Here is a 24609-nt window from a genome sequence, read left to right as displayed (position 1 = left end):
ATGGCGAGGACTAGCTGAGTTGATTAACGAGAGTTTAGAAAATGTTTGGTTAACGGTGAGGACCAGCTGAGTATCTTTTTCTGAATTGGTCATAACTCAGGTAGCTTGGTTCCTTGTGGTTGAATTAGCCTATCCAGGTTGACTTGACATGCGTGTCACATTTTTTTGAATTATTCCAGGATTTTAACTTGAGCTATTCTTTCAGTGGTAGATGACGTACCGTCAACAACGAGGCGGTGACTTCGCCAATCTCTCAAGATTTGCATGTTCAATCTTTTGAAGATGCTCATAGGAATAGGGTCTATGTGTATGCATTCATAAGGGTGAGTGTGCGCACGTATTGTGAGCGTATGCGTGTTCTTTTTACCAAATATTTGTCATAACTTGGTAAAGGCGTTTGGTTCACAACAACTATCATGCTTTCTCACCGTATTTTAGCCCCGTGATTAGGGATGCAAACAGGATTCCATTTTAGCTCAACCTTCAAATATTTAATCTTTAAATCAACATTTTTAGCATGATATTTGAACTAGCAAGTATGAATCATAAGCTGGATACCATGGCATGTTAAATACTGCAATAATTGGGAACACATAAACATGTTACTGAAATTCTTAAAAAGTTAGGTGATTGTTATGCTGCTATAAAGGAAAACCAATTTTTTATGAGGTTGAACTCGAAGAAATCCACCCCTAAAATTGCATGCACCGTGATCTATACGATAAATCTCTATGGCTCTTAATCGAACGATCAAACAATACCATACGCAAGAACTCCTCAAATTTTCCTTGAAAAAAAGGAATTCTAAAAAATTAGAACACTCCAAATTTTTTTCCATGAAAATCATTTGAATTTCGCTTGTGAATTTTATTTACTCTCGAAAATATTACTCGAGAATAGTCTCGCATTCTCCCGAAACGTTTATTCCCAAAGCCGCACAAGTGCACGGCGACCCTGCGTCACCCTCACCCGGCCGTCTTCCGTGTTCCCCTCTTCCCCGCCGTCGCCGGCTCGCCCCTGCGGCGCAAGGCGGTGACCCTACAGAACGATCGGAGCTGCGCCGCTCCGCGCCCCTCCTCCCTGCCAAGCGACAAGAATACCTAGAGGCGGAGGTCTCCTCTGACATCGCCCGTCATGTTGCGCCGGTACGGGGAACGACCTAGGAATTTGCCCCGCCAAATTAGGGTTTCGGTGTATAATGTCTTGTTCTATCTGCTATTGCAGGGGCGTGCGGGATCTGTACTCTCTGCGGTCCCTCACGAGGATCCCCAGGCCGATCTCCAGCGAGGTAAGCGCTCCCGTCTCGTCTGATGTATGTACTATTTGTTGAGTTGAGAATCCGGTTATTGTCTGAGCATACCGGGGACGCCTTGGATTGGTGAATTTGTTGATTACATTGTCAGTCGTAGGTTTGCTTGCTGATGTCTCATTAATTTGGCAATGCTGCTCATCCTGTCATTTGTTATGAAAACATAGTTCGTTAGCGTTCAATGAAGTAGTAATGGAGCAAAATGCTGTGATATGTGATCCAGTTACCTGCTTTTATAAGGTCTTCCAATGACCTCGAGGTCCTAAGTTAAGGAATTATGTTGACTTGCATTGATGAAATCAATATCACCGAGTTTTGTGAGAAGCTGTGGGCTTAACCAGGATAAGATTGATCAGTGTTTTTCCCCGAGTAAATTACAGAAAAATTCTATTTGTTTAATTGAGCAATATATGGTCTGCTATGAAAGTTCAAATCTGTTGCCAGCGTAGATGTGTAGTACTAGTAATGGTTGTAGCACTAAAATGGAACCACGGTTTCATATTGGCACATTATCAATGCAAGCAGAAACATCTAGAAAAGTTGATTAGACCTGTCAAATGCCTCGTGGCTAGATTTTCTTTCATTTGATCACTAAATTGATTTATATAAGTGCGGTCATTTTTAATTTGCCATTAATGCACAGGATTTTGTATTAGGTTTATAATGCTTTCGTGACCGTAATTCCTTGTTGAGCCTATTCCTTGTCGCGGCGTGTCAGCATGCCGATACGACGGAGCTGGCCATATCGGTGCTTTCGAGCTTAGCTGTGGAAGTTTATTTTTCTGTTGATTGCTTACCTAAACTATTTTCTTCAAGGTAGTATATGATTTCCAAGAAAGTGACAGAGTAACCTAATTGTCAGGTCCAAAGCCCACTACTAAATTCCAGAAGGAAGTCGACAAAGGTATCTCAAAAGAGTTCGACACAGAATTCTGTTCCTGGCCCTCAAGAAGAACCTTCTCAGTCTGGAAGCAAGGTTTCAAAGCTTCTGCTTGGGACTCTGGTGGTTGGTGCTGCTGCTATGGCTGCTTACCAAGCCGGCTACATAGACCTTCAGTTTAAGGATACAAAATTTCCTTCAGCCGTCAGGGAGCAAAATTTCACAAAGATATATGAAAATCTGAAGTCTTCTTCTGAACAAAAGGTTGATCAGAAACGAACCATGCCGGATCCAAACACTGGCATTGTTCAGGATAGCGGCAGTAAGGTTCATACACCTCAGGACCTTCCAACTGAAGGGATAGGTGCGGCAGTGATTCCAACTGTTGGTGAGCAACCTACTCCCGCTGAAGAAGAAAAGACAGAAACCCACGCCCAGGAGACACTACCAGTTCAAGATGAGCATGTAGCTGATACTAAACTGCCGTCTCAAGACACTCCCACTGTTGACATAAAGCATAGCGTTGCTAATGACAAGGCATTACATGAAGTTCCTCCTGGACAAGCTGACAAGATTGGTAGCACAGTTTCTCCACTGCAGTCGAACTCAACAACAGTAGGTCCTTACCATGATTTGCACACAGATAGTGATGCACTTAACGTTTGCATTCATTTTGAACTTGTTATATGTGCCACATTATCATCATGTGCAGCCTGATGTCAAATGATATCACAGCTTTGCGTAAAGCACCTTCATATGTCCAAATATTGCACATTAGTCCTCACAATTTCTAGGAATATAAGATACATTGAAATCACAGTCACAGGTTTTGGGAGCTGGCACCGCCACTGATCATAAGTGCAAGATACTCCCTCTTTTATTTTCCACCATTTGAAATTGGCACTTGGACAGATTTTATAAACTTAACAAGGACTATTGTGTTCCTTCTTGGATATTTTGTGGATTCTAGGCTCCATGGATTATGATTTGCATAGATAAATTTCTAAAAATGGGAATCCTCCAATACTTTGGTTTAAATAAATAAGGTTATTAATGCACTATGTAGTATGCAAATGTCATAGTTTGTTGGCTGCCTTCTATCGTCTATCTACAGTTCTGACTTTTATTTTTTTTATTATGTTGGACTTTGACATGCAGAGCTCGCACTCGAGCAAATTTGAAGTGGTCCTATAGTCACTTTCAGTTATATCGTTTTGAAGGTTAACTACAGTGCTTTATTGAAAATTGAAAATCACTCTATGTTTACCTTGCCCTATGTATTGTTATAAGTTACATATTAATAACCCACCACTAGTTCTTTCATGTAGCATAATCAGACAAGCCTTTTTCCCGGGTTATCTTTCTTCTATACTAATTTATGATGTTGTTTCTAAGTAGTGAATAATGACATTGGGAAAATCATCTAATTGAACTAATTTGTATCCGTAGGATCCATCAGTTATTGGTGGAGGTGAACAGAAATCTCTTGCTGAGACATATTTACTACAGCAGGAACCTGACATTACTAAAGATGTGGTATGTCCTCTCACCTTCTAAAAACTGGACAGTACCAACATTGATGAAATACAATGTACTGATGGAGAGCTCACTGGAAATAAGTTGATGACAGTTATTCACATTTCAATGCTTACCTATCTTTTTTATCCTTTTGTTGTTAAACAGATTGCTAAGGAGGCTAGAACTGATGGCATTGTTGGTGGTGGAAAAGACACTGATGATGGGAAAATTATGCTCGATATCATAGATGCTATTCATGCTGCTGAAAAAAAGCAGGCAGATACTGATGCTTACATGTTTTCTGAAGAGAAGAGGAAGTTGAAGGTTTGTTATCCATTTGCAACTTATGGTTTGGCTTAGTCACGTTTGTTGTTTTCTGCATATCAAGGTTCAACCATAGCATATCATGCCTTTGTGGATCACTAATATTTTCCTCCTTCTGTTCAATTGTTTTAGTTGTCATGTTTTTTATTGATAAATTGGTAATAGGCATTGATTCTTTTGAACTTATACACTCCCCAAAAATATAAGGACATCTGCGGGATTTTGTCCTACAATATAAGGCTTGCAAGCGGATGTAACGGCATTTTGCATATTTTCCCTCATTTCCCTGTCTTTCTTCAATATTTATGACTTAAGCGCTCACACTAACTTATCTCTGTCTTATTCCCAAGACATTAATACCATGTATAGCGTGTCCATTTCCCTCTAGTAACTTCTTGGTTTCATAGCCTTGATCCATGTGATAAACCAAAATGTGCTCTGTTTTTCTTAATGAAGGGAGTAATGCACACTTGACGGTACTCATTTTTAGTGTCATGATTTATTTTCATTTTCAGGACAAATACGAAAAGGAACTAAAGGACACCAGGGCCCGGGAACTCATGTATGCTGAAGAGGCAGCAATTCTGGATAAGGTGAGGCTTACATGCTTTATTGATTTTCTGGTTTTGTTCTGTATTAGGCCTCCATGTTTCTTCTATGCTGGGACCATTCGCTATATGTAAAGTCAGTATGCATTATTATTTATTAGTAAAGTTCATGGAATGAAAATATCCAGGTGGCATTATTGTGACCAATCTAGGTGTTTTTACGTAGAGGATTTGTTAGGTTTCAAATATTTCATTCCATGGATATGGCAATGACCTACAATAGAGATTGAAGGTGTAGCACTTTTAACAATATTTCTTAAATTTTCAGTGTAAAATAAAAACCAAAATAGAACAATCTCTTGTATAATATCTTATGTGCATTCTTTTTTTATCCTCCTCGATGTATATTTGTACATACTGGACTGGTATAGTATCTCTTGTTTGCATTTCAATTTGAAATGAATTCTTTAAATGTTGTAACATTTTTAGTTTCATGATTTTATTTCAGGAGCTGAAGAAAGAGAAATTGAAGTCTGCTGCTGCGATTAAAGAGCTTCAAGAAAAAGCTGAACAAACACTTCGGGATGAGCTGCAGCTGAAGGTCTGTCGGATTTGTTTCTATGTGCCATAGATTCTTTATTCTCTTTATATTTATTCGTTGTGTAACTGTACTGTTGCTAAATTAATAGAACGAGGAATCAAGTCAACAAGTTGAGAAGGTTCAAGAGTTGGCAAAGGCTGAACTGGCTGCAGCTCTTGCAAAAGAGAAAGCATCCCAGATCGAACAGATTGCTGAAGCAAATCTCAATGTACGTACCTGTGACATTTTTTTCTTTTAGGATAGGCAATGTTCTAAATGCTGTGCAAGGTTAGTATGCTGCCACCCTAGTACCCTACCACACCTTCAAGAGCTATGTGAATTAGCAGCGAGCGTTTCTCAAATGTTTATTTGCATCCATGATATTCAGAGTTCCGTGGTTACCTTGGATGATGTAGTGTGGAAAGTAGAAAAATGATAAAGTCCATATACTGCCGGCCTCTCAATGCAGTTTTTCGCTAAAATAGGTACAGAAATTCCAAAAAAATCATGGTACTAAAACATGCTCAGCTGCAATGAGCTCATCCGCAAGTGATGGGTTGGCTAGCGAATTAGGGTTGATCCGATTGCAATTAAAGGCAGGACATTTTCCTACAAGGATCCACTTGTTTTCTTGTTTTAACTAGGAGGTCTCCGTTCTATCTACTGAGTATTTATCTTCCATTGTTATACCAACCATGTGTTCAGTGTGTAGAATTTCCACTTCCATTTGTTGATTTCCTTGTTGTGCTTATTTTTCAGATAGATGCTTTGTGCATGGCATTCTATGCGCGATCTGAAGAAGCTCGGCAGAGTCATTCAGTCCATAAGCTTGCTCTAGTGAGTTTCTCTCTTTGATGCCATTACGTGCTTTTCTTCTAACTACTGGAAGCTTAAATGCTGTCTTCTCATCTTCTGCTTTCAGACCTTTTTTTTTTTTGACAAATTCTTAAATCTCTGCAGGGCACTCTTGCTTTGGAAGAAGCTCTATCCAGCGGATCACCGATCCGGACAGAGGTGGATCTATTGCGTAAATCTATTGAAGGCATTGACAAAGATTCACTGCTAGAATTGGCTCTTTCATCGCTTCCAGAAGATGTTCTCGAGTATGGATCAGATACCCGGATGGAGTTGAAACAAAAGGTAGATTCTTTGTGCTGCAATAAGTGTTTGCATTTTTATGTGTCGTACTGTTGTTTAATATCAACTCTATTGTTGTGTGAAAAAACTCAGGTAATGCTCATTCTGAAAATACATCCCTGATTGTGTATCATTTTGAAAAGAGATTATTCTGAGAGTGCAGCTGTTAATTACTCATTTTGTTTCTAAATACGTACACGTCTTTTCAGACACCTTTTACATATCTCTTCACATCCATATTTTCAGCTTTTATTTTTCTAGTCATTGTAAATAAATGTTAATATGAAAATACATTTTATGACAGACATAGTATATCGTTCCCATGTGAGCATTTAAATACTAATAGGTCAAGTTATTATAAGTCTGACTACACATCCTAAAACAATATGTACTGTATTTAAAACGTTGGGAGTAGAAATTTGTAATCTTGCTAATAACCTACACTAAGTTGTGTGAATATTTATTGAGCAAAACTACTTTGGCTACCTTTACTAAGTTACCATCATTTCCTATTGCAGTTCAATTCCTTGAAGGAAACAATCAGACATTTTAGCCTTATACCATCAGGTGGTGGTGGTATGCTGACACACGCTGTTGCTCGTGTTGCTTCTTCCATCAAGGTGAATGTTGCGACTTCCTCCTACTTATCAGTTTTATATTGATGAACCTGAAAAATCTGGATGTCCCAATCTTGTGCTGAAGCACTATCAAATGCTATTTATTTCTATAGTCCAGGCATTGTACTGCCTAATTGATTTTGGTTGGCCCCTGGCCTCTTTACCAACCTTGGTTAGGGCACAGTTATCGTTTGGATTACTTAAAGCAATGGATCCTTCTCGCATGGTTATCATCAGCTTGCCTCTTTTTTTGCTCAACGGCCACCGTGCAACTGTACAAGATATCGTCTTTGCTGCTGAGATGTTTTTTAAATTCTCAGATTAAGCTTCTAAATTTGGTGTAACTGGTTTTCAGATCAAAGAGGACCATTCTGGAGACGGTATCGAGTCTCTTATAAGCAGAGTGGAAGATTTGATTGTAGATGGAGACTTAAGTGCAGCAGTTGATGCCCTGACAGGAGGGTTGCAAGGGAGTGAAGCGGAGGAAATAGCCACCGAGTGGGTGAAGCAGGCGAGGAAACGTGCCATAGCTGAGCAGACGCTTACTCTGCTGCACTCTTACGCTTCATCGATTACATTTTCATGATCCACCATTTTGTTTTCCTCTTATTCGGCCAGATTTACATGCCAGTTGCTGACTTACGATACTCGCATGTTTCTCTATACCATGTTGCAAATGCATGATCCTATAACCCCTTTGTAAACAGAGGTAATAAATTTTGCCGTGTAGCTACTTGGTACTCTTCTCCACTGTCAGAGAGCCTACGTTTGGATACATCTGGTCCTCTTTGCTGAGAATGTAATCTTCTATCTGCAACAATACTACTATGTGGATTTTGACCATGTGCTCGGTTTGCTCAAGTTTGAACTTGTAATTCAACAGTGTTCTTGGGAGACGATATAATCGAACGGTATCAAATCTGTTGATGTCCCAAAGAACTTGTAATTCAGTATCCTTTTGTTGCAAAAATGTTGCATACGAAATTGTACATCTGTTTTTATCTAAACCAATAAAAAATGTCGTACGCTCTAAAACCTTATTTCAGCAAGAGTTAAAAACAAAATGGAACCCATGGCCTACCTATTCTACAACCGAAAACAAACTTGAATCGAAACTACATAAGGACATTAATAAATCTTCCAAAATCAGCACCCCAAATCCAAGAACCTGCTACGCTTCCCCTCACTCGAGCTCTTCAGCAGCTGCCGCGACGACGAGGACTTGCCGCCGCCGGCGTTGGCGAGCCCGAGCTTCCGGAACAGCCTGCCGAGCGCGCCCTTGGGCTTCCCGAGGCGGTGGATCTCGTGCCGCATGCTAGAGCACTCCTCCTCCAGCTCCACCACCCGCTGCCGGATCTCCTCCACCGACGCCTGCTCGCTGCTGCTCCGGCAATCGTGGTCCTCAATCTCCGCCTCGTCGTCGTCTTCCTCCTCTGACCCGGCAGCGGATTCGATGTCGCCCAAGCCTCCCGCGAAGCTCTTCCTCGGGCGGGAGCTGCTGTTGCTGCTGCCGGGCCGCTGGGGGTCGGCGGCGGCGACGGCGTTGTCGGAGACGAAGAACCAGCCGGCCACGGTGGTGCGCAGCCGCAGCTGCTCGAAGAAGAGCACCTGCACCACCACCCGCAGCGGCAGGCGCTCGTTCTGCGCCGCGTGCGTGCACGCCTCCAGCGACAGCTTCTGGCAGTTCATCAGCCTGCACACCTGCTCCCTCTCCGTGTTCGTCAGCCCCGGGTGCGCCTGCTCATACTCAGATCCACAAATTAGCCATGGTTTCCAACTGATCTCCTTGATTACTTAGCTATTAGTATTAGATACCTTGAGGTAGATGTCAATGGCGCGGTAGAGGCCGTCGTCGAGGGGCCGGGCGTGGTCGGGGACGAGCGCGGCGACTGTCTGGAACTTGGATAGCTTCAGCCCCGCGTCCGAGCCGACCTCGGCGAGATACCCGTCCACGAGCTTCGCCACCGCACCGCAGGCCGCCGCCAGCTCGCCGCCGGACACCTCCCTCCCGCCATCGCCGCCATCTGCCATGACAATCTCCGGCGAGAGCTCTCCTTCGTACTCCGCGGCCATCACGAAGAACCGCTCCAGCATCCGCTGCACGGAGTCCACGTCATACAGCGTCTCGCTCGCGTACCCGACGTTGGGGATCAGCAATTCCTCCAGCGCCGCCTCCTCCAACTGCGCCCCGGCCATCGTCTCCAGCGCCGACCGGCACTTCTCCCCCGCGTGCAGCACCGCCGCCGTCCGCAGCGCCGCCAGCAGGAACCGCGCCGTCGCCGCCCCTCTCTCGGGCGGCATCAGCGCCACGATCTCCTCCAGCAGCGCCCGCTCCCCGTCCACGTCCGTGACAACCGTCGTCGTCGTCTCCGGCTCCGATGACGCCGCCGCGCCGAGCAGCTTCCGGGTGTTGAGCCCGGAGATGTGCCGCGTAGCGTAGTGCATCAGCGAGCCGCCGACGCTGTGCGGGCTCATGCCCTTGGACTTCATCTCGGATATGAGACGCTTGTAGAAAGGGAAGTGCAATGACGTGGCCTGCTTGTACCACCACCCGGCCCCCGGCGCCCGGGGCTTCCCGGCGGTGGCAATGCCGTTCCACATCACCGCCGCCGACCCCGACGCAGACTCTGAGTCCTCCTTGGCCGTGTAATACGCGAGCATCGGGGACCCGAAGAGCGTCGGGTCAGCGCACGCCTTGCTCGCCAGCGACTCCACGCACCGGGACACGACGCCGAGCTCCTCGGCGTAGCGCGACAACAATGCCGAGGCGTTGCCGGAGCATGTCTGGAGCGCGCGCACGGAGGCGTCCCAGTTGGGGAGCACGGCGTCGCGGAGGAACGACTCGGTGAGCTCGGCGAGGTTGGCGGCAGAGGCGGAGCCGGCGCTGGTCATGCCGAGGTGCTCGGCGGCGCATCGGAGCGGGACGACGTTGGCGGCGGTGAGCTCGATCCGGACGTCGTAGCAGAACTTGGCCACGAGCTGGAAGGTGGCCGGGCCGCCGGGGAGGTCGTCGAGGTTGACGGTACATGGCTGCTTGTTGTCGTCGTCGGAGGTTGGGGAAGAGGTGATGAGCTTCTGTAGCGTGCTGCTTCGGTTGATCAACGGGAACTGGAAGCAAATACAGGGAGGAGTTAAGTTTGCGATGCAGTGTCAGTAAAAACGCAAATGTACGTACATTCGCTGTAAATGGGTACGAGTCATTCAGATAGATGTTGAGCTGACGGAACAATTCTCAAACTGAAGAGAAAATTACCCGAGACAGAGGAAGCAGATGAACGTACCTTGTGTAGATGGAAAGACACTTCTCCCACCTCAACGACTACATCGCTCGCGAGCTCAGTCAAGCAAACCCTGCAAAAGAAAACAAAAGTAAAATTAAGGGATGGCATTGTGGTCTGTAAACCAAGAACAACATTCTCTGCTGTAGTAATGTTTTTGTTCTTGGTTTACATGTTCTGGTGTCGAAACAGAATCAAATCAGTGTTTCAGTTCACTCGCGCAATCCTGAAACTATTCAAACAAATCCCTCGTACCTCGCGCACGTTTTGTGAGACTAACTGATTAAGGTGCTCGACGAGATTTTCTCTAGAGGAGATGGCCACGCGGCCAAGAACGAAAGGATGCACCTGAAAATCGTTCCTACACCAGAGGGCGACTGAAATGCCAACTCTGACGAGATCTTGTTGATGCGAATGAAGAAATTTCTTTACCAGAGTTAGGTGCTAACGAATTAAGGCGTAGTTCGATGGCTACATCGCACCGTGGCCAATCAGAGGAAATGCGTATGGAAGGGGATTAGCGGAAACGGAGGAGGTAATTCAGTACCAGGAATTAGGGTCTCGGAGCTGGAAGCAGTCGGGCGATTTGGATCCAATAAACGCCTTCGCCGTCGCCATCCACCCAACAATTAATCACGCATGGGATCCGGCCGGAAGACGCAACGATCGTAGAATTCGATGGAACGCCGCAAAGGAGACTGGCAGATCAGAGAGATATCAGAGGAGGAACGAAGAGAAAGAGAGAGAAAAAAAAACAAAGAAACGAACGAACGAACGAACGAACGCCATGCATGTGCGGCAGGGTGGGCCCGGCCAGACCGACGAAGGCGAAACGGCCCCCGGCTACTTCCCCGCTACTGTAGGCCCGCCGCGACCCGGCCCAAACTAGCCGCCCGCTCCGTTCCAAAATGGTCCTTTTGGTTAACTTTGTTCCTCGTGAAATTCCCTGCCATCCTGTTTTCGTTCAGAAATCTCCGCTTTCTCGTCTCGGAAATGCAACGTACGTCGAATAGACTAGAGCAAAGATTCTCACTTTAGCTACGTCACCCGCATCCAGACCAGAACAGGCGAACGGAAACAAATAATCTTTCAAACGTCTACGATTCTCGCCCCAACTTTAGTATTATGAACCCAATGCGTATTATGAACCCGCTTTCTGAACGCTAATTAAGCTTAATTAAAGGTCCAGTAGTTGAAATTTTATGCCGACACTTGGTGTTTGGTCAAACTTGCCATGCATTAGGAAGTAAGTAGTGCATTGCACACAACTCTAATCTAACCTAGAGCATGGGATAAGCACAGCGTCAACACCTAACGCCCATCAAATTGGGCATTATTAATTCAAACCCAACTCTTCTAAAAAAATGTTTTTTTTCTCTACAAAAATTAGGAAGCAGCGCGTCCTTTTAAGTTTGAAATACAGTATAAAAGAAAAGGATAGCACACCAAAGTCTAAGACAAATTTTGATATATATGTTGTTATACTCCTATTTTATTTAAATAGGAGTATAAAAGAAAAAAACCTACAGTATAAAAGAAAAGAACCCGTGCGATGCTACGGAACAACGGAAAGTGTATCAAGCACGAGTCGGTGGAGGCGAAGTCTGGACATTGATTTTTCGATTGGATTGATTTCCATACTGAGATTGATACCGAGACATTTTGTTTGGGTTCGGATTGATTTTCATACTGAGATGGATACGAAGAATTTTGAATTTCATGCTAAGGAGATTGATTTATTTTAGGACTGTTCGTATTATGTTGTGACAAATTTGGACCGTACAATAACTTTCGGTAAATCTAAACCGTAAAATTTCTGCTACTAAAATCGTGAATAAGACGGGAGGGAAAGAAAATAAGTGACAGTGACATATTAATTGTAATTTTAACGAAGTTGACCAACCAACATCGACCAACGGCAATCACCCATTACCACCGATTCCAATTTAATATATTGTATGTAATAGATTATTATACGGAGATTTTTTTGAGAAATAAATTATACTCCTTACTTCAAACATCAATTCTAATCACAAGAATTTGCATCAATTCTGCGTCAATGGATAAATCCCCGGTTCATCTCTCTTGTTTCCCATTCTCTCGGCGTAAAAATCTCTTCCACTCCCGATTCCCCTCTATCTCCACTCGCTAGCGTCCGCCGATTCTCCTCTGTCTCCACTCCCAGCCGCCTCCGGCAGGCACCAACGCCGCCAGCCACCTGCCCAGCGCCGCCGCCGCCACCTCCCAGTACCACTCCCTCTTTCCCTAGCTCCCTCTGTCTACCTGCGCCTCCACCAAGCACATCGGCCGGCGAGCCGGCGAGGCCAGGCGGTTCTCCGTCGGCTAGGTATGGGCTTTCCCTGAGGCGATTTGGCGCACGGCTAGGTTTGGGGGATGGAATAGGGATGCTGCTGGAGGGGTTTTTTGTGGGGCAAAATCTCCATTTTTGACTACGGGGAGTCGGATGGGGGCTCTCTTGGAGGTGCTCTAAGCCTGTATCTTCAACCAATCCGAGAGGAGCGGAATCATGGACGTGCCTGCGCCGTCAAGCCGTGCTGGCTGCAACCGGAACATGGGCAGCCCGGTGACGGAGCCTTCAGATGATCCTTATGGTGTCCCCGCCACGATGAACTTCGATGGATACTTGGAGCTCTGCAGCCCTTCGCTGGCCGATCAGCTCTACTCCTTGGTGAATGATCCGTCCGCACACCAGATGTTTGCTATGTGGTCATCCCTGGGATCGTCGCCGCGAGCTTCAGGTATGAGTGAAGATATGCCTCTCGGTGCCTATGCTGGTGTATCTGAGGCAGTGGCGGCAGCACCTCCTCAAAAGAACGATCTGGTAGCATCGGAGAATCCAGCTGAAACGGGGAGAGTGGCCAGGAGCTCAGGCGAGCCAGGTGCGGATAGTGATCCTGGGCAAGGACGTACTAGCTTGGTTCCGAGACCTGTCGGCGGCAACTTTCTCGCAGACAGGATGCTCATGGCTCTGTCCTTCTTCAGGGAGTCGTTGGGTGATGGTGTCCTTGCCCAAGTCTGGATGCCTGTTGAGCAGGAGGGCCACGCCGTGCTGAGTACATCCGACCAGCCATTTCTGCTAGACCAGTCTCTTGCAGGGTACAGAGAAGTGTCCAGGAACTTTGTGTTTTCGGCGAAGGAGGAGACTGGGCTGCACCCAGGCCTTCCAGGGAGAGTCTTCATCTCCGGGGTGCCTGAATGGACGTCAAATGTTCTGTACTACAGCAAGCCGGAGTACCTGAGGATGGAGTATGCTCTTCATCACGAAGTACGTGGATCACTTGCAATGCCGATTTATGATCCCAGCAAGGGCTCTTGCTGTGCGGTGCTTGAACTTATCACCAAAAGGGAGAAGCCTGATTTTAATGCAGAGATGGACAACGTTCGCCAAGCCTTGCAGGCAAGTTTTAATCTGCTTATGTAGTACTTTCACTCCATGAGCATCATTTGGAATGCTATGGCATCTCCCTTCCTGCTATAATTGATAGTATCTTATACACTACTGGAGTAACTTTAGAATAGATGCTAGTCCACCCAGCCATTTACATATGACATGAATAAATGTGTACACTAACATTCGAATGGCAGTACTCAACGATCCATAGTTGTCTAGCTGATGCTTTTTTAAGCAGACATGTCCAAGATGTAGTTCTGGTCTGAAGCAGCATATTCCAAGGCATCAAATTCCGTTGAAACAACTCTGTCAAATGCTCAAATGTTTCGTGTTTATGTAGTTAACCATAACGATGCTTAGTTTTCCACTTCTATTGTCTCACTATCTTCTGATCTTGTCAACAAAAATTATCTTATCCTCTTCCCCTAATAATTTAACTAAGTGCTTCTTCACTTCACTGAGAATCTGAAATTGTAATCACATTTGTGGTTGCAAATGGATAGTTGGGTATATCTTCTACAATGTGGGATTTTTCTTGTCACTTCCATTTGATATCATCACATTAATCTTATGTAGGCTGTGAACTTGAAGACAACAAAAGATTGCAGCAACCAGAAGGTGCCATTCTTTACTTATAACATGGCCTATTTGCGTTTCTGGATGCAAGTTATCATTTTAGTATTTTGTTTGCGAACTGATGTTTAATACATATGGTGTCTCTTCATTTGCAGTTTTATACAGAAAATCAGAAAGCTGCCTTTACTGAAATTCTGGATGTTCTGAGAGCTATTTGCCATGCACACATGCTTCCGCTGGCCCTTACATGGGTTCCTATGTCAAATGGCATTGATGGGGCTTATGTTGTTGGAAGGGATGGTGGCCTTGGTTCGCAATCAGGAAAAGAGATACTCTGTGTTCATGAATCAGCCTGTTATGTTAATGATGCAAAGATGAAAGGCTTTTTTCATGCATGTGCTGAAAGTCCTCTTGAGAAAGGGCAGGGTATTGCGGGCCGTGCACTCAAATCCAATCTGCCGTTCTTCTCACCTAATATAAGAGAATACAATATTAAGGATTACCCACTTGCGCACCATGCTCGTAAGTTTGGTTTGCATGCTGCTGTTGCTATCCGGCTAAGGAGCACATACACTGGGAATGATGACTACATATTAGAATTCTTTCTCCCAATCAACTGCAAAGGCAGCGAAGAACAACAGATGTTACTGAATAACCTCTCCAGTACAATGCAAAGAATATGCAAAAGTTTGCGAACAGTGGCTGAATCAGAAGTTGATAAAGTTGATGCTCGTAATGCAGTATTGTACAAGACAACCAGTGAAAGTGTCTCGCCAACTGGCCACTCCGAAAGTTCATCACATTGTGATAAACCAATCACGGAAGCCTCCTTCCAGGACCTATCTTTGGTCGATAAGCAAGGATACATGGAACCTGAGCAGGTGCTCTATTACTATATATTTTTACTTAAAGATGACATTCTGTCCAACCATCTTGGTCCTGATTTATGAATAACCATAATTAGCATGACAGAGCTGAAATTATTGCATGGATGTTTAGGTTGAATATATCCACAACATAAATATGACTTGCATATATACAGTAGGATCATTTCTGTGAACCTGTCTTGTTGAAGAAGCATAATGCGCTTGACTTCAACATTTTTCTTCTCAATTTCATTGAATTTCATGGTTCATTACACATTCAGATAATTGTGCGTTAGATCCGGTGGGCATTACTTAAGTTAAGTTAATGTCAAATTGGAATTTTTAGTTGAGAAGGGTCCCAACTGTAGCAACGGAAGCAACTCCTCTTTTGAACATGCCACTACACGATCCACCATACATTGGCTTTCCTCAAAAAAAAAATCTACCATACATTGTAAAGGGCTGTTCTCATGGTTGGATTGTAATCAGCTTTGTTGCATGGTTAGTCTATTAGATTGGGTTAAATCTGCAGAATCAATACTATTAACTTCAGATCCTCTAGATGAACAAGCTTCTTCTGCACCGCAGGTACAATCTAGTTCAATGCGCCTTGCAGAGAAAAAGCGCAGTACAGCTGAGAAGAACATTAGTTTGGATGTTCTTCGTAAGTACTTCTCTGGGAGCCTAAAGGATGCTGCAAAGAGCCTTGGTGGTGAGCCCCTAAATCTTTTGTGCCACTTTGTTAATGATCTCTCATTGAGTGTGTACTGTGACGTGCTATCTATGTTTTGTAAATTTGATATAATGAAATGGATGGCTTCTGTTAACAGTTTCCTGTTAATACTGTCACAGTTTGCCCAACAACTTTGAAACGGATATGCCGCGCACATGGAATTTCGCGATGGCCATCTCGCAAGATAAACAAGGTGAACCGTTCACTAAAAAAGATCCAAACTGTCATTAACTCTGTTCATGGGGTCGACAGCTCCTTGCAGTATGATCCTGGGACTGGATCTCTTGTTCCGGCAGCCTCTCTGCCAGAGAAGAGGCCAGCTTCTTCAACTGATGCTTTGCCTGCTCTATCCTCTGGAAAAACTGTGGAGCAAAAATCTGTCCCAAAATCTGAGCAAGCTTACTCATCGCCTGATGGGTGGCAAAGTGAAAGTTACCAAGTGCAGCTCTCTGATGCGGAGAAAGGAGAAGGTGGTGAGTTTCACATGCAGACAAGCAACCACAGTGATATTGGTAATCACACTTCTTATGGTGCGAATGTCACACCACATGTCAGTCCTGAAGGCACACAAGGACAATCATATCCTGTTGGTACAGTTAGTGCTTTTCATCCCAAAGAAACAGGTTGTGTGAGTCCTTTTGTCTCTGCCCGTCCAACTGCTGAGAACACAGGAGACCAAATAGTCGGAAGGAACTCACCATCTTTACAACAAGCAGATATTGATATGGTTGACGATGCGTTTCAAAAAACAAATATGGTTGACGATCATGAAGCCAGGGAGCACACCCATCCTTCTACCTCTGGTATGACAGACTCATCTAGCGGAAGCGCATCAAGCCATCCTACTTTCAAGAAGGAGCCAGGGCATGCTCTTAAAGGCAAAAGCGGACCTACACTCACGGTCAAGGCTACGTACAACGGGGACACCGTGCGGTTCAAGTTCTTGCCATCACAGGGCTGGTATCAGCTGCTGGAAGAAATAGCGAAGAGGTTCAAGCTGTCAACGGGGACGTTCCAGCTAAAGTACAAGGATGACGAGGACGAATGGGTCATCCTGGCGAACGACTCGGATCTCCAGGAGTGCGTCGAAGTCATGGACTCGATGGGTTCGTGCAACGTGAAGCTCCAGGTGCGGGACCTCCCTTGCTTGATCAGCAGCAGCTCGGGCAGCAGCACTTGTTTGAGGTTGCCCACCTAGCTCAGGAAAGCCTCGGTCTCTTTTGTTACCTTCAACTGTAACATTAGTATCGGAATAGGTGTGTAGCCCTCTTTTGTTGTTAGCAACAGCATATGCTTTTTGTACGCGTGTAGCATGTAATGTAGCAGCAAGTCGGGATAGTCCTGAATGGGAAGTGTCCTGCCTTAAAGCATACCAAACAAATAATGTCATGAAGGCATGTAAAGGGTTATGGGGCAATAACTGGTTGCCGTGAGGTTCTATATAATAGCGCCTTTTGTATCCAGAAGTAGGAGGAAACCAATGTTTTTTCTATTGAGAAACTTGATATGGTTCGAACTTGTTTGCTTGGAACACATGGAATTTTCGACGTTGTGTGCACTGCATGTGGAAGTATAAAATTACGCTGAAATTCCTCTCCAGATCGAACTTTTCATGTTATGTGCTGCTGAGGCGGTGAGGCCTGAATGATAGCGTCTGATTCAGGCCGGGCTGATTTGTTGAGAAGCAAGTCAGGAACTCAGTATGTACCCAGGACGCGATGATGGGAAAGCTACTGTTTGTACTGGACTGGCCTTAAAAGTTCAACTGAGAGACTGTTTAGCCACTGCAGTCCATGGGTTGAGGTGACTTGAATCCTTGTTGGAAGGCACAAAAAAACTGGTAATCCACATATGAATCCACAAGTATATGCAATAAATGCCAAAAAAGAACAGTACGCATAAATGCAGAATTTTGCTGGGTGTGATCAGTTTATAGAAAACCTCCAGATTTGCACATGGCAAAATTCTTCTTATGCAGGTCACTAAAAAGGTAAAACTGTTTAGAAGCCACAGATTAACACAGATCACTAGCACATGGAAAAATTATACTCCCTCCATTCCTAAATACTCACGACAAGTATTTAGGAAAAGAGAGAGTACTAACCAACACATGATTACCTCAGTTTAACTTTCACAAAAGTATAGGTTTAAAGAACCTTACATAACCCAGTTTAACAGTCGCATGAAAACAAGTTCTATAAACTGACACTGACGCTGAACCCGATGATATGATTGAATTGGCGCACTGCTTATCCTGGTAACATAAGGTGATTGTAAAATGGAGGTCAGATTAATGTCAGACCACCGGTCAGCAGAAAGAGTACTGACCAAGAATCCTTGATTGCTGCATCTATAGACAACGAAACAACTTGGCAAATGCCACCATTAGTCATAAGACGAGTCAGCAATCTAGCTGACGTGCGCTCCTATAATTCGTCCTTTCTCGTCGGAGGCAGCCAGCCAAGAAGTCGATTAGGTACGTAGTGGGTAGATTGGTCCGAGCGAAGCGAATGAAAAGAATATTAGTGCCAAAACATTTCACTGTGTCAATTCTTTGTTGGCATGGACGTCTCACTTGCTCTAGGACTTGCCAATTCTTTTTCTACAGTTTGTCATAAATCCTAACCGAAGAATAGAACGATCGATCCGAGCCATACATTGGCATCTCCTTGATCACGACAGTCCATATCGTACTTAATTAGAACGAGGGAAACTTCCCAGCTGATTCCTGAAAAACGGAAATGTGTACGTAAACACACGAGTCCTTGTACTGAATATATGCAAGTTGTTCTAGTCCACACAACAACTTTGCTTGGCCTGAAACTGTAAGTACGGTGTTGCAACTGGTTGGTGTTAATGGATTCGGTTCTGAATCGTGTCAGTGTAGGAACAATTTGTTTAAGTCCATACAGACATACACTGACACAACTCTCTGTCGGAAATGTCTAAAACTGGATGATATATATTCTCCTCCGGGTGCAGCAGCGGTCTTCAGTACTCGCGCATTTTTTTTCAATCCGCACGGGCAGCAGGAGCGAAGACCATGAGCAAGAGCCCGACCCAATCGCCGGCACTCTTCCTCCTCGCTCTCGTGCTGCTGTCCGTGTACTTCCTCGTCCCAGCCTCGGCCGCCGGCAGCACGTTGACCCAGTCGAGCGCCATCGCCGGCGGCGAGCAGCCTCAGCTGGTCTCCCCCAGCGACGTGTTCCGGCTGGGCCTCTTCCCCCTCGCCAACAACACCAAGTGGTTCCTCGGCATCTGGTTCACGGTCTCCCCGGCCGCCGTCGTCTGGGTCGCCAACCGCGAACGCCCTCTAAACACCCCTTCCTCCGCCGTCCTGGCGCTCACCGCCCGCGGGAGCCTCGTCCTCCTCGACGCCTCGAGAAACAACGAGACCATCTGGTCGTCGAATTCCTCTTCCGCCGGTGCGGCCGTGAAGGCGGAGGCGCAGCTCCAGGACAACGGCAACCTGGTCGTGGTGGCCGCCACGGATGAAGAACAACAACGGCAGGCGGTGATCCTGTGGCAGAGCTTCGAGCACCCGACCAACACGTTCCTGTCGGGGATGCGGTCCGGGAAGGACCTCCGGACGGGCGCGCTTTGGTCCCTCTCGTCCTGGCGCGGCGCCGACGACCCGTCCCCCGGAGCCTTCCGCTACGTGATGGACACGGCCGGCTCGCCCGAGCTGCACGTCTGGAAGACGACGGACTCCGACGACGGGCACGGGCGGAGCAAGAAGACGTACAGGACGGGGCCGTGGAACGGGGTGCGGTTCAGCGGGATCCCGGAGATGACGACGTTCGAGGACATGTTCGAGTTCCGCTTCACCAATGCACCCGGCAGCGAGGTCTCCTACACGTTCCGGGACCGCGTGGTGGGCGGCTCCCAGATGATGTCCCGCGTGGTGCTGAACGAGTCGGGGGTGATGCAGCGGATGGTGTGGGACGGGCCGTCGGCGGCGTGGAGCAGCTTCTGGACGGGGCCGAGAGACCGGTGCGACACCTACGGGCTCTGCGGGGCCTTCGGGGTGTGCAACGTGGTGGACGCCGTGGTTTGCAGCTGCGTCAAGGGGTTCGCGCCGAGGTCGCCGGCCGAGTGGCGCATGCGGAACGCGTCCGGGGGCTGCGCACGGGTCACGCCGCTGCAGCGGAAGTGCGCCGGAGCTGGGGAAGAAGAAGAGGTGGAAGAGGATGGGTTTTACGTGCTGCGTGGTGTGAAGCTGCCGGAGACGCACGGGAGTGTTGTCGACGCGGGCGCCACGCTGGAGGAGTGCGGGCGGAGGTGCCTGGCTAACTGCTCCTGCACGGCGTACGCGGCGGCGGACATCCGGGGCGGCGGGACCGGCTGCGTACAGTGGTTCGGCGACCTCGTGGACACGCGGTTCGTGGAGCCTGGGCAGGATCTCTTCGTCAGGCTCGCGAAGTCGGACCTAGGTATGTATCGATCTCTCCCTGCTTCTCCATTCACAAGTGCTCATTTCGTCTTCCAGGATCGACGCATTTCTGTTGTTTTTCAGTGTTTACTTCTGTACGTTCTTCGAGAATCTAGTTTGCAACCGCTTATTTAATAATTTATGACTGTGTGCATCGATCGATACAGAAAACGGGGATGACCTTCTTTTCAGAAAAAAAAAATTGAAGGCACAGCGAATCAATTTTAGGAAGCAATAAGATTTGCCACCAAATCAGTTGTTAGTGGTAAGATTTTATCTTGCAATGGGAGCTTTGGGGGTTAATTCTTGGATGCTCGTGTTTGACTTTGCTTCTTCTACCCAGTCAAGTCCACTCCAAATTGAAAATTGGGACAAGGATTTTAAAAAAAACGAATGTTAAAGGTCCAAAGTTTGCAGGTCCTTATTCTACTTATTTGTTCAGCATTCTCAAACGTACACATATGCTTTTTTTTAGTCAAAGCACCCGGCTGGCCATATAAAACACCCCCCTTAGCTTTGACTTGAAGAACAATGGTTTCAGACATTATCGTCAGAAGAAACATATAATACCGCACGTGTTGGTTGGAACTTCCAAACCAAAGTCAGGAAACCGGACTTTGTGCATGCACGGAACTGAACGATGTTCAGTGTTTTCTCTACAAGTCATTCAACAAATCAGTGAGAAGAGATTGTTCTTCCTGCATTTAACTCTGACACTGACAAACTATACGGCTGCCATCTTCAGAGGCAACTACTAAGACCAACAAGCTGGTCGGGGTCATCGCAGCGGTGGCTACAGGGTTCGCGCTGCTTCTGCTATCGCTTGGCTGTCTGATTTGGAGAAGGAGAAAGGCATGGCGCAGCAGTAAACAAGGTCAGTTAATCCCTACTACACCTTGGTGCATTCCATTTCAGTGGGGAGGAGGGTAAATCTGAACCTAATCCTTTCTTGCTATGTCAGCCCCCATGTTTGGTGAAGCATTCCACGAATGCCCGACGTACCAGCTCGAGATCATCAGAGCCGCTACGGACGGATTCTGCCCCGGGAACGAGATCGGCCGCGGTGGCTTCGGCATTGTTTACAAGGTTAGAATATATAGAAATAGAATGCTGTGTCTACTAATCTTGGATGACAAAATGTTTTACTGTTAATTAACTGGACCTGCGAATTAATGTGATAGGGCCGACTGTCAGACGGGCAGGAAGTCGCAGTGAAGAAGCTGTCGGCGGAGAACAAGATGCAGGGCTTCAAGGAGTTCATGAACGAGGTGGAGATGATCGCCAAGCTGCAGCACCGCAACCTGGTGCGCCTGCTCGGCTGCTGCATCCATGGCTCCGAGAGGATCCTCGTCTACGAGTACATGAGCAACAAGAGCCTCGACGCCTTCATTTTCGGTACGTTTCCGTGCCTATCTGCAGGGGTTTGAACCATTGTTCTGCTGATCATCAGTAGAGTAAAAATGTCAGCAGATGCGAGGAGGCGTGCGTCGTTGAGCTGGAGAACGAGGATGGAGATCATCTTGGGCGTCGCCAGAGGGCTTGTCTACCTCCACCAGGATTCGAGGCACACCATGATCCACCGGGACCTCAAGGCCGCCAACGTCCTCCTCGACGGGGACATGGTGGCCAAGATATCGGATTTCGGCATCGCCAGGATTTTCAGCAGCAGCAGCAGCAACGCCGGACTTGGTGATCTGGACTGCTCGTCGACGGTCACGGAGAGGATTGTTGGCACATAGTAAGCAATTGATGCAACTTTGCTACTTTGCCTAACATTGCTAGTTTGCTTACCATCTCCTGACCGTTTGCAGTGGTTACATGTCACCGGAGTACGCCATGGGCGGAATGGTGTCGTTCATGCAGGACGTGTACAGCTTCGGCGTGCTGTTGCTGGAGATCGTCGGTGGCAGGAGGAACCAACGGAGTTTCAACCTCATAGCCCACGTAAGCAAGCAATCAAACACCTTACCGTACATCCTGCAAATGCAAATACAGTTATACAGAGGAAACAATAAAATTGGATCGACTTTGACAGATTGAGAGTTTCTTGCTCATGCGTGCAGGCATGGAAGCTATTTGAAGAAGACAGGAGCCTGGAGCTCCTTGACCCGACCGTGCGCGGCGGCTGCGGGCCAGCGGAGATGGAGCAGGCCGCCACGTGCATCCAGGTTGGGCTGCTGTGCGTTCAGGAGAGCCCCAGCCAACGGCCTCCCATGGCCGCCGTGATCCAGATGCTGTCGCACCAACAGGCGCCGGGGCGGCCGCGGCGGCCGGTGGTCTGCACACCAATGAGCAATCCGGCGGCGGCCCTTATCGGCGTGCAAGAAGAGGTGGTCACCTCCGGCAGCGGCGAGCTGACCATTACAAACCTCGAAGGCCGGTAGCGTGGACGTACTCCTACGATGGATGCAACTGCAAGCCAAGATTGATAACATGACTGACGACTTCTCTGAATGTAAATGGGTAGAACAACAGGTCCTTGCATCTACACGCATCTGCACTCGCGAGCGTAATTTATACTTTCACCTGAATTGGGCTTGCATCTGTACTTATCCGTGAAAAATTAATTTCAAGTTAACTTTATTTAATTTCAAGTGAAACATTACAGAGTGTGACTATATCTCAGTCACCTGATTTTTAAGACAAATGATTAAATCTCAGTCAACGTATCAGAGCCGCTGGATTAAAATATGGATGTCATCCCCGCTATCTCATCTCTCATGTGCCGACTGCCAAACACATCGACTTGTTTCTAACTACTACCTCCGTCCGACAATATGTGGCGTATTAGTTTTCCTTTGACCAATACTTTGATCACAAATTACTTTATTAATATATGATTATATGACATAAATTCATATCCATTATATTCCTACTCAAGGATATTTACTTATGGTAATGATTTTGATCACATTAGTCACATATTTATGAAGTAATTTGTGATCAAAGGGTTGGTCAACCGAACCCTAATATGCCCCATATTATTGGACGGAGGGAGTAGAATAGCAAAACCCTGCAATGAAACCACTCCGGTGAACGGGTTCTACTAATGCGCAAATATTGTCTTCTGAACCGTATGCGTATTCATTTGTATACAAATAAGTAAACGACACACTCAAACATAGAGAAACACTCTTCATTGAATTAAATACAAAATCCCACATGCTTGCAGATATTGCGCCATTGACAATTGTCTCACTTGAGAATATATTAAAAAGATCCTAGTTCGATTCTGCTAGTAGATTACCCGTTTGTACAAAATTGTAAGGTATCCTTACTTAGCTTCGTAAGCAAGAGTATATAAAAACGTACTAGCTAAGTATCGTGTGCGTTGCAACAGTCTTCGAAAATTATTTATGTTCATGACAATTGATTGTCCTTTTAGATCATTTTAATTGATTTTTTAAGAGTTCCCTGCTGATGGGTTAACACACTGATTTTTTCGGTGGGCCAAGCATTGCTACTTGGCTGCCAACTATCTAAATCCATAAATAAAATTAATTAAATAAATGTTAAAAAAAGGTGAAATCCAGTACGATGAAGAATTTGTCTTTTCTTTGCATTATCCTTCTTGTGAAAAGATCATCTTTTAACTAAGAGAAGGCTCATGCTTTTCCTTCACGTCTATCTCTTTCACATCAGCAATTATCCTACATGGCAAGTTTAAGAAAAGGCTGACGTCACATCTTTTTACACGCCCTAATAATTTGCTGCAGAATCCCATCTCCATGTTCCAATTTCAACCACCATTTAGAGAGCAAACAGATATTCAGAGTTCTTAAATTTCTAATTCCAAGACCTCTTTTTGATATCCCAACCATCACCTCTTCAGAAGCTTACTAATTTCAGAGTTCTTAAACACGGATCTTATGGGACCTTATGTTTTTTCTTTTGAGTGTACCATATCAGAAATGAAACTAAACGTGAGGAAAAAAATACTTTCTTGGTGCATGAAGTATGTATACTAGTAATACCAAAGCAACATATAAGGAACATAGTGAGAACCATACCAAATATTACAATGTCTTCAAACGAAATTATAGCAGCACACGCAAACACGAAGACGGAGAATAGTACTTCAGAATTACAGTAACATAGATTTGATCGATCGATACAGCACTGAGAAATAGCATATGTCATAATAGAGAGAAAGACATAAATAATTGTTGGTTGGCTCAACACGATGAAGAATCATAACGGGAGCCCCTCCCTCTTGCTTCTGGTCTGCACGCAGACGCAGCTAGCTAGCTTGTTGATGGCGAGCCAGCCGCATCGACGGACGACGACCATCATTAATTAGCTGGTGGTGGAGCGGCGCCGGCGAGATTGGCGTGCTTCTCAACGAAAGAGTCCAAGATCGCCAGGCGGCGGAGGTAGCCGGCGGCGTGGGTGAGGGCGG

At 46.0% G+C, this 24609-nt stretch overlaps 4 protein-coding genes across 5 annotated transcripts; 3 read left to right on the top strand and 1 right to left on the bottom strand.

Annotated features, from left to right (window-relative positions):
- The first annotated feature begins 915 nt into the window (after window positions 1-915).
- On the top strand, window positions 916-7788 carry LOC100844230 (MICOS complex subunit mic60). The gene is made up of 12 exons (XM_010242191.3): window positions 916-1145; window positions 1225-1288; window positions 2172-2804; window positions 3639-3725; window positions 3873-4031; window positions 4547-4624; window positions 5088-5180; window positions 5269-5388; window positions 5919-5996; window positions 6120-6299; window positions 6815-6916; window positions 7269-7788. The coding sequence occupies exons 1-12, from the start codon at window positions 1135-1137 to the stop codon at window positions 7497-7499; spliced, it is 1836 nt and encodes a 611-aa protein (XP_010240493.1). The 5' UTR covers window positions 916-1134; the 3' UTR covers window positions 7500-7788.
- A 143-nt stretch (window positions 7789-7931) lies between these two features.
- On the bottom strand, window positions 7932-11793 carry LOC100822288 (BTB/POZ domain-containing protein At5g03250). The gene is made up of 4 exons (XM_003579311.4): window positions 10739-11793; window positions 10195-10264; window positions 8729-10021; window positions 7932-8650 (listed from the first exon to the last, which is right to left on the bottom strand). Exons 1-4 carry the CDS (start codon window positions 10807-10809, stop codon window positions 8060-8062), a joined length of 2025 nt encoding a protein of 674 aa, XP_003579359.1. The 5' UTR covers window positions 10810-11793; the 3' UTR covers window positions 7932-8059.
- A 483-nt stretch (window positions 11794-12276) lies between these two features.
- On the top strand, window positions 12277-17325 carry LOC104585443 (protein NLP2). Its single transcript, XM_010242190.3, has 5 exons — window positions 12277-13609; window positions 14180-14221; window positions 14335-15060; window positions 15634-15757; window positions 15898-17325. The coding sequence occupies exons 1-5, from the start codon at window positions 12719-12721 to the stop codon at window positions 16974-16976; spliced, it is 2862 nt and encodes a 953-aa protein (XP_010240492.1). The 5' UTR covers window positions 12277-12718; the 3' UTR covers window positions 16977-17325.
- Window positions 17326-18718: 1393 nt separating this feature from the next.
- Window positions 18719-22870, top strand: LOC100821980 (receptor-like serine/threonine-protein kinase SD1-8). Of its 2 annotated transcripts, none has more exons than XM_014895734.2 (7): window positions 18719-20211; window positions 20956-21084; window positions 21172-21296; window positions 21392-21605; window positions 21678-21948; window positions 22022-22154; window positions 22274-22870. In XM_014895734.2, the coding sequence occupies exons 1-7, from the start codon at window positions 18822-18824 to the stop codon at window positions 22592-22594; spliced, it is 2583 nt and encodes an 860-aa protein (XP_014751220.1). In that variant the 5' UTR covers window positions 18719-18821; the 3' UTR covers window positions 22595-22870. The 2 variants fall into 2 exon arrangements, with proteins under 2 accessions (XP_014751220.1, XP_010227301.1); XM_010228999.3 differs by having other exon boundaries at window positions 18721-20211; window positions 21681-21948; window positions 22274-22594.
- Window positions 22871-24609: the final 1739 nt, after the last annotated feature.

Source organism: Brachypodium distachyon, chromosome 5 (assembly GCF_000005505.3).
Source record: "Brachypodium distachyon strain Bd21 chromosome 5, Brachypodium_distachyon_v3.0, whole genome shotgun sequence".
NCBI lineage: Eukaryota > Viridiplantae > Streptophyta > Magnoliopsida > Poales > Poaceae > Brachypodium > Brachypodium distachyon.
The sequence above is the reverse complement of the archived record's forward strand: the minus strand, read 5'-3'. Positions and strand labels throughout refer to the sequence as shown.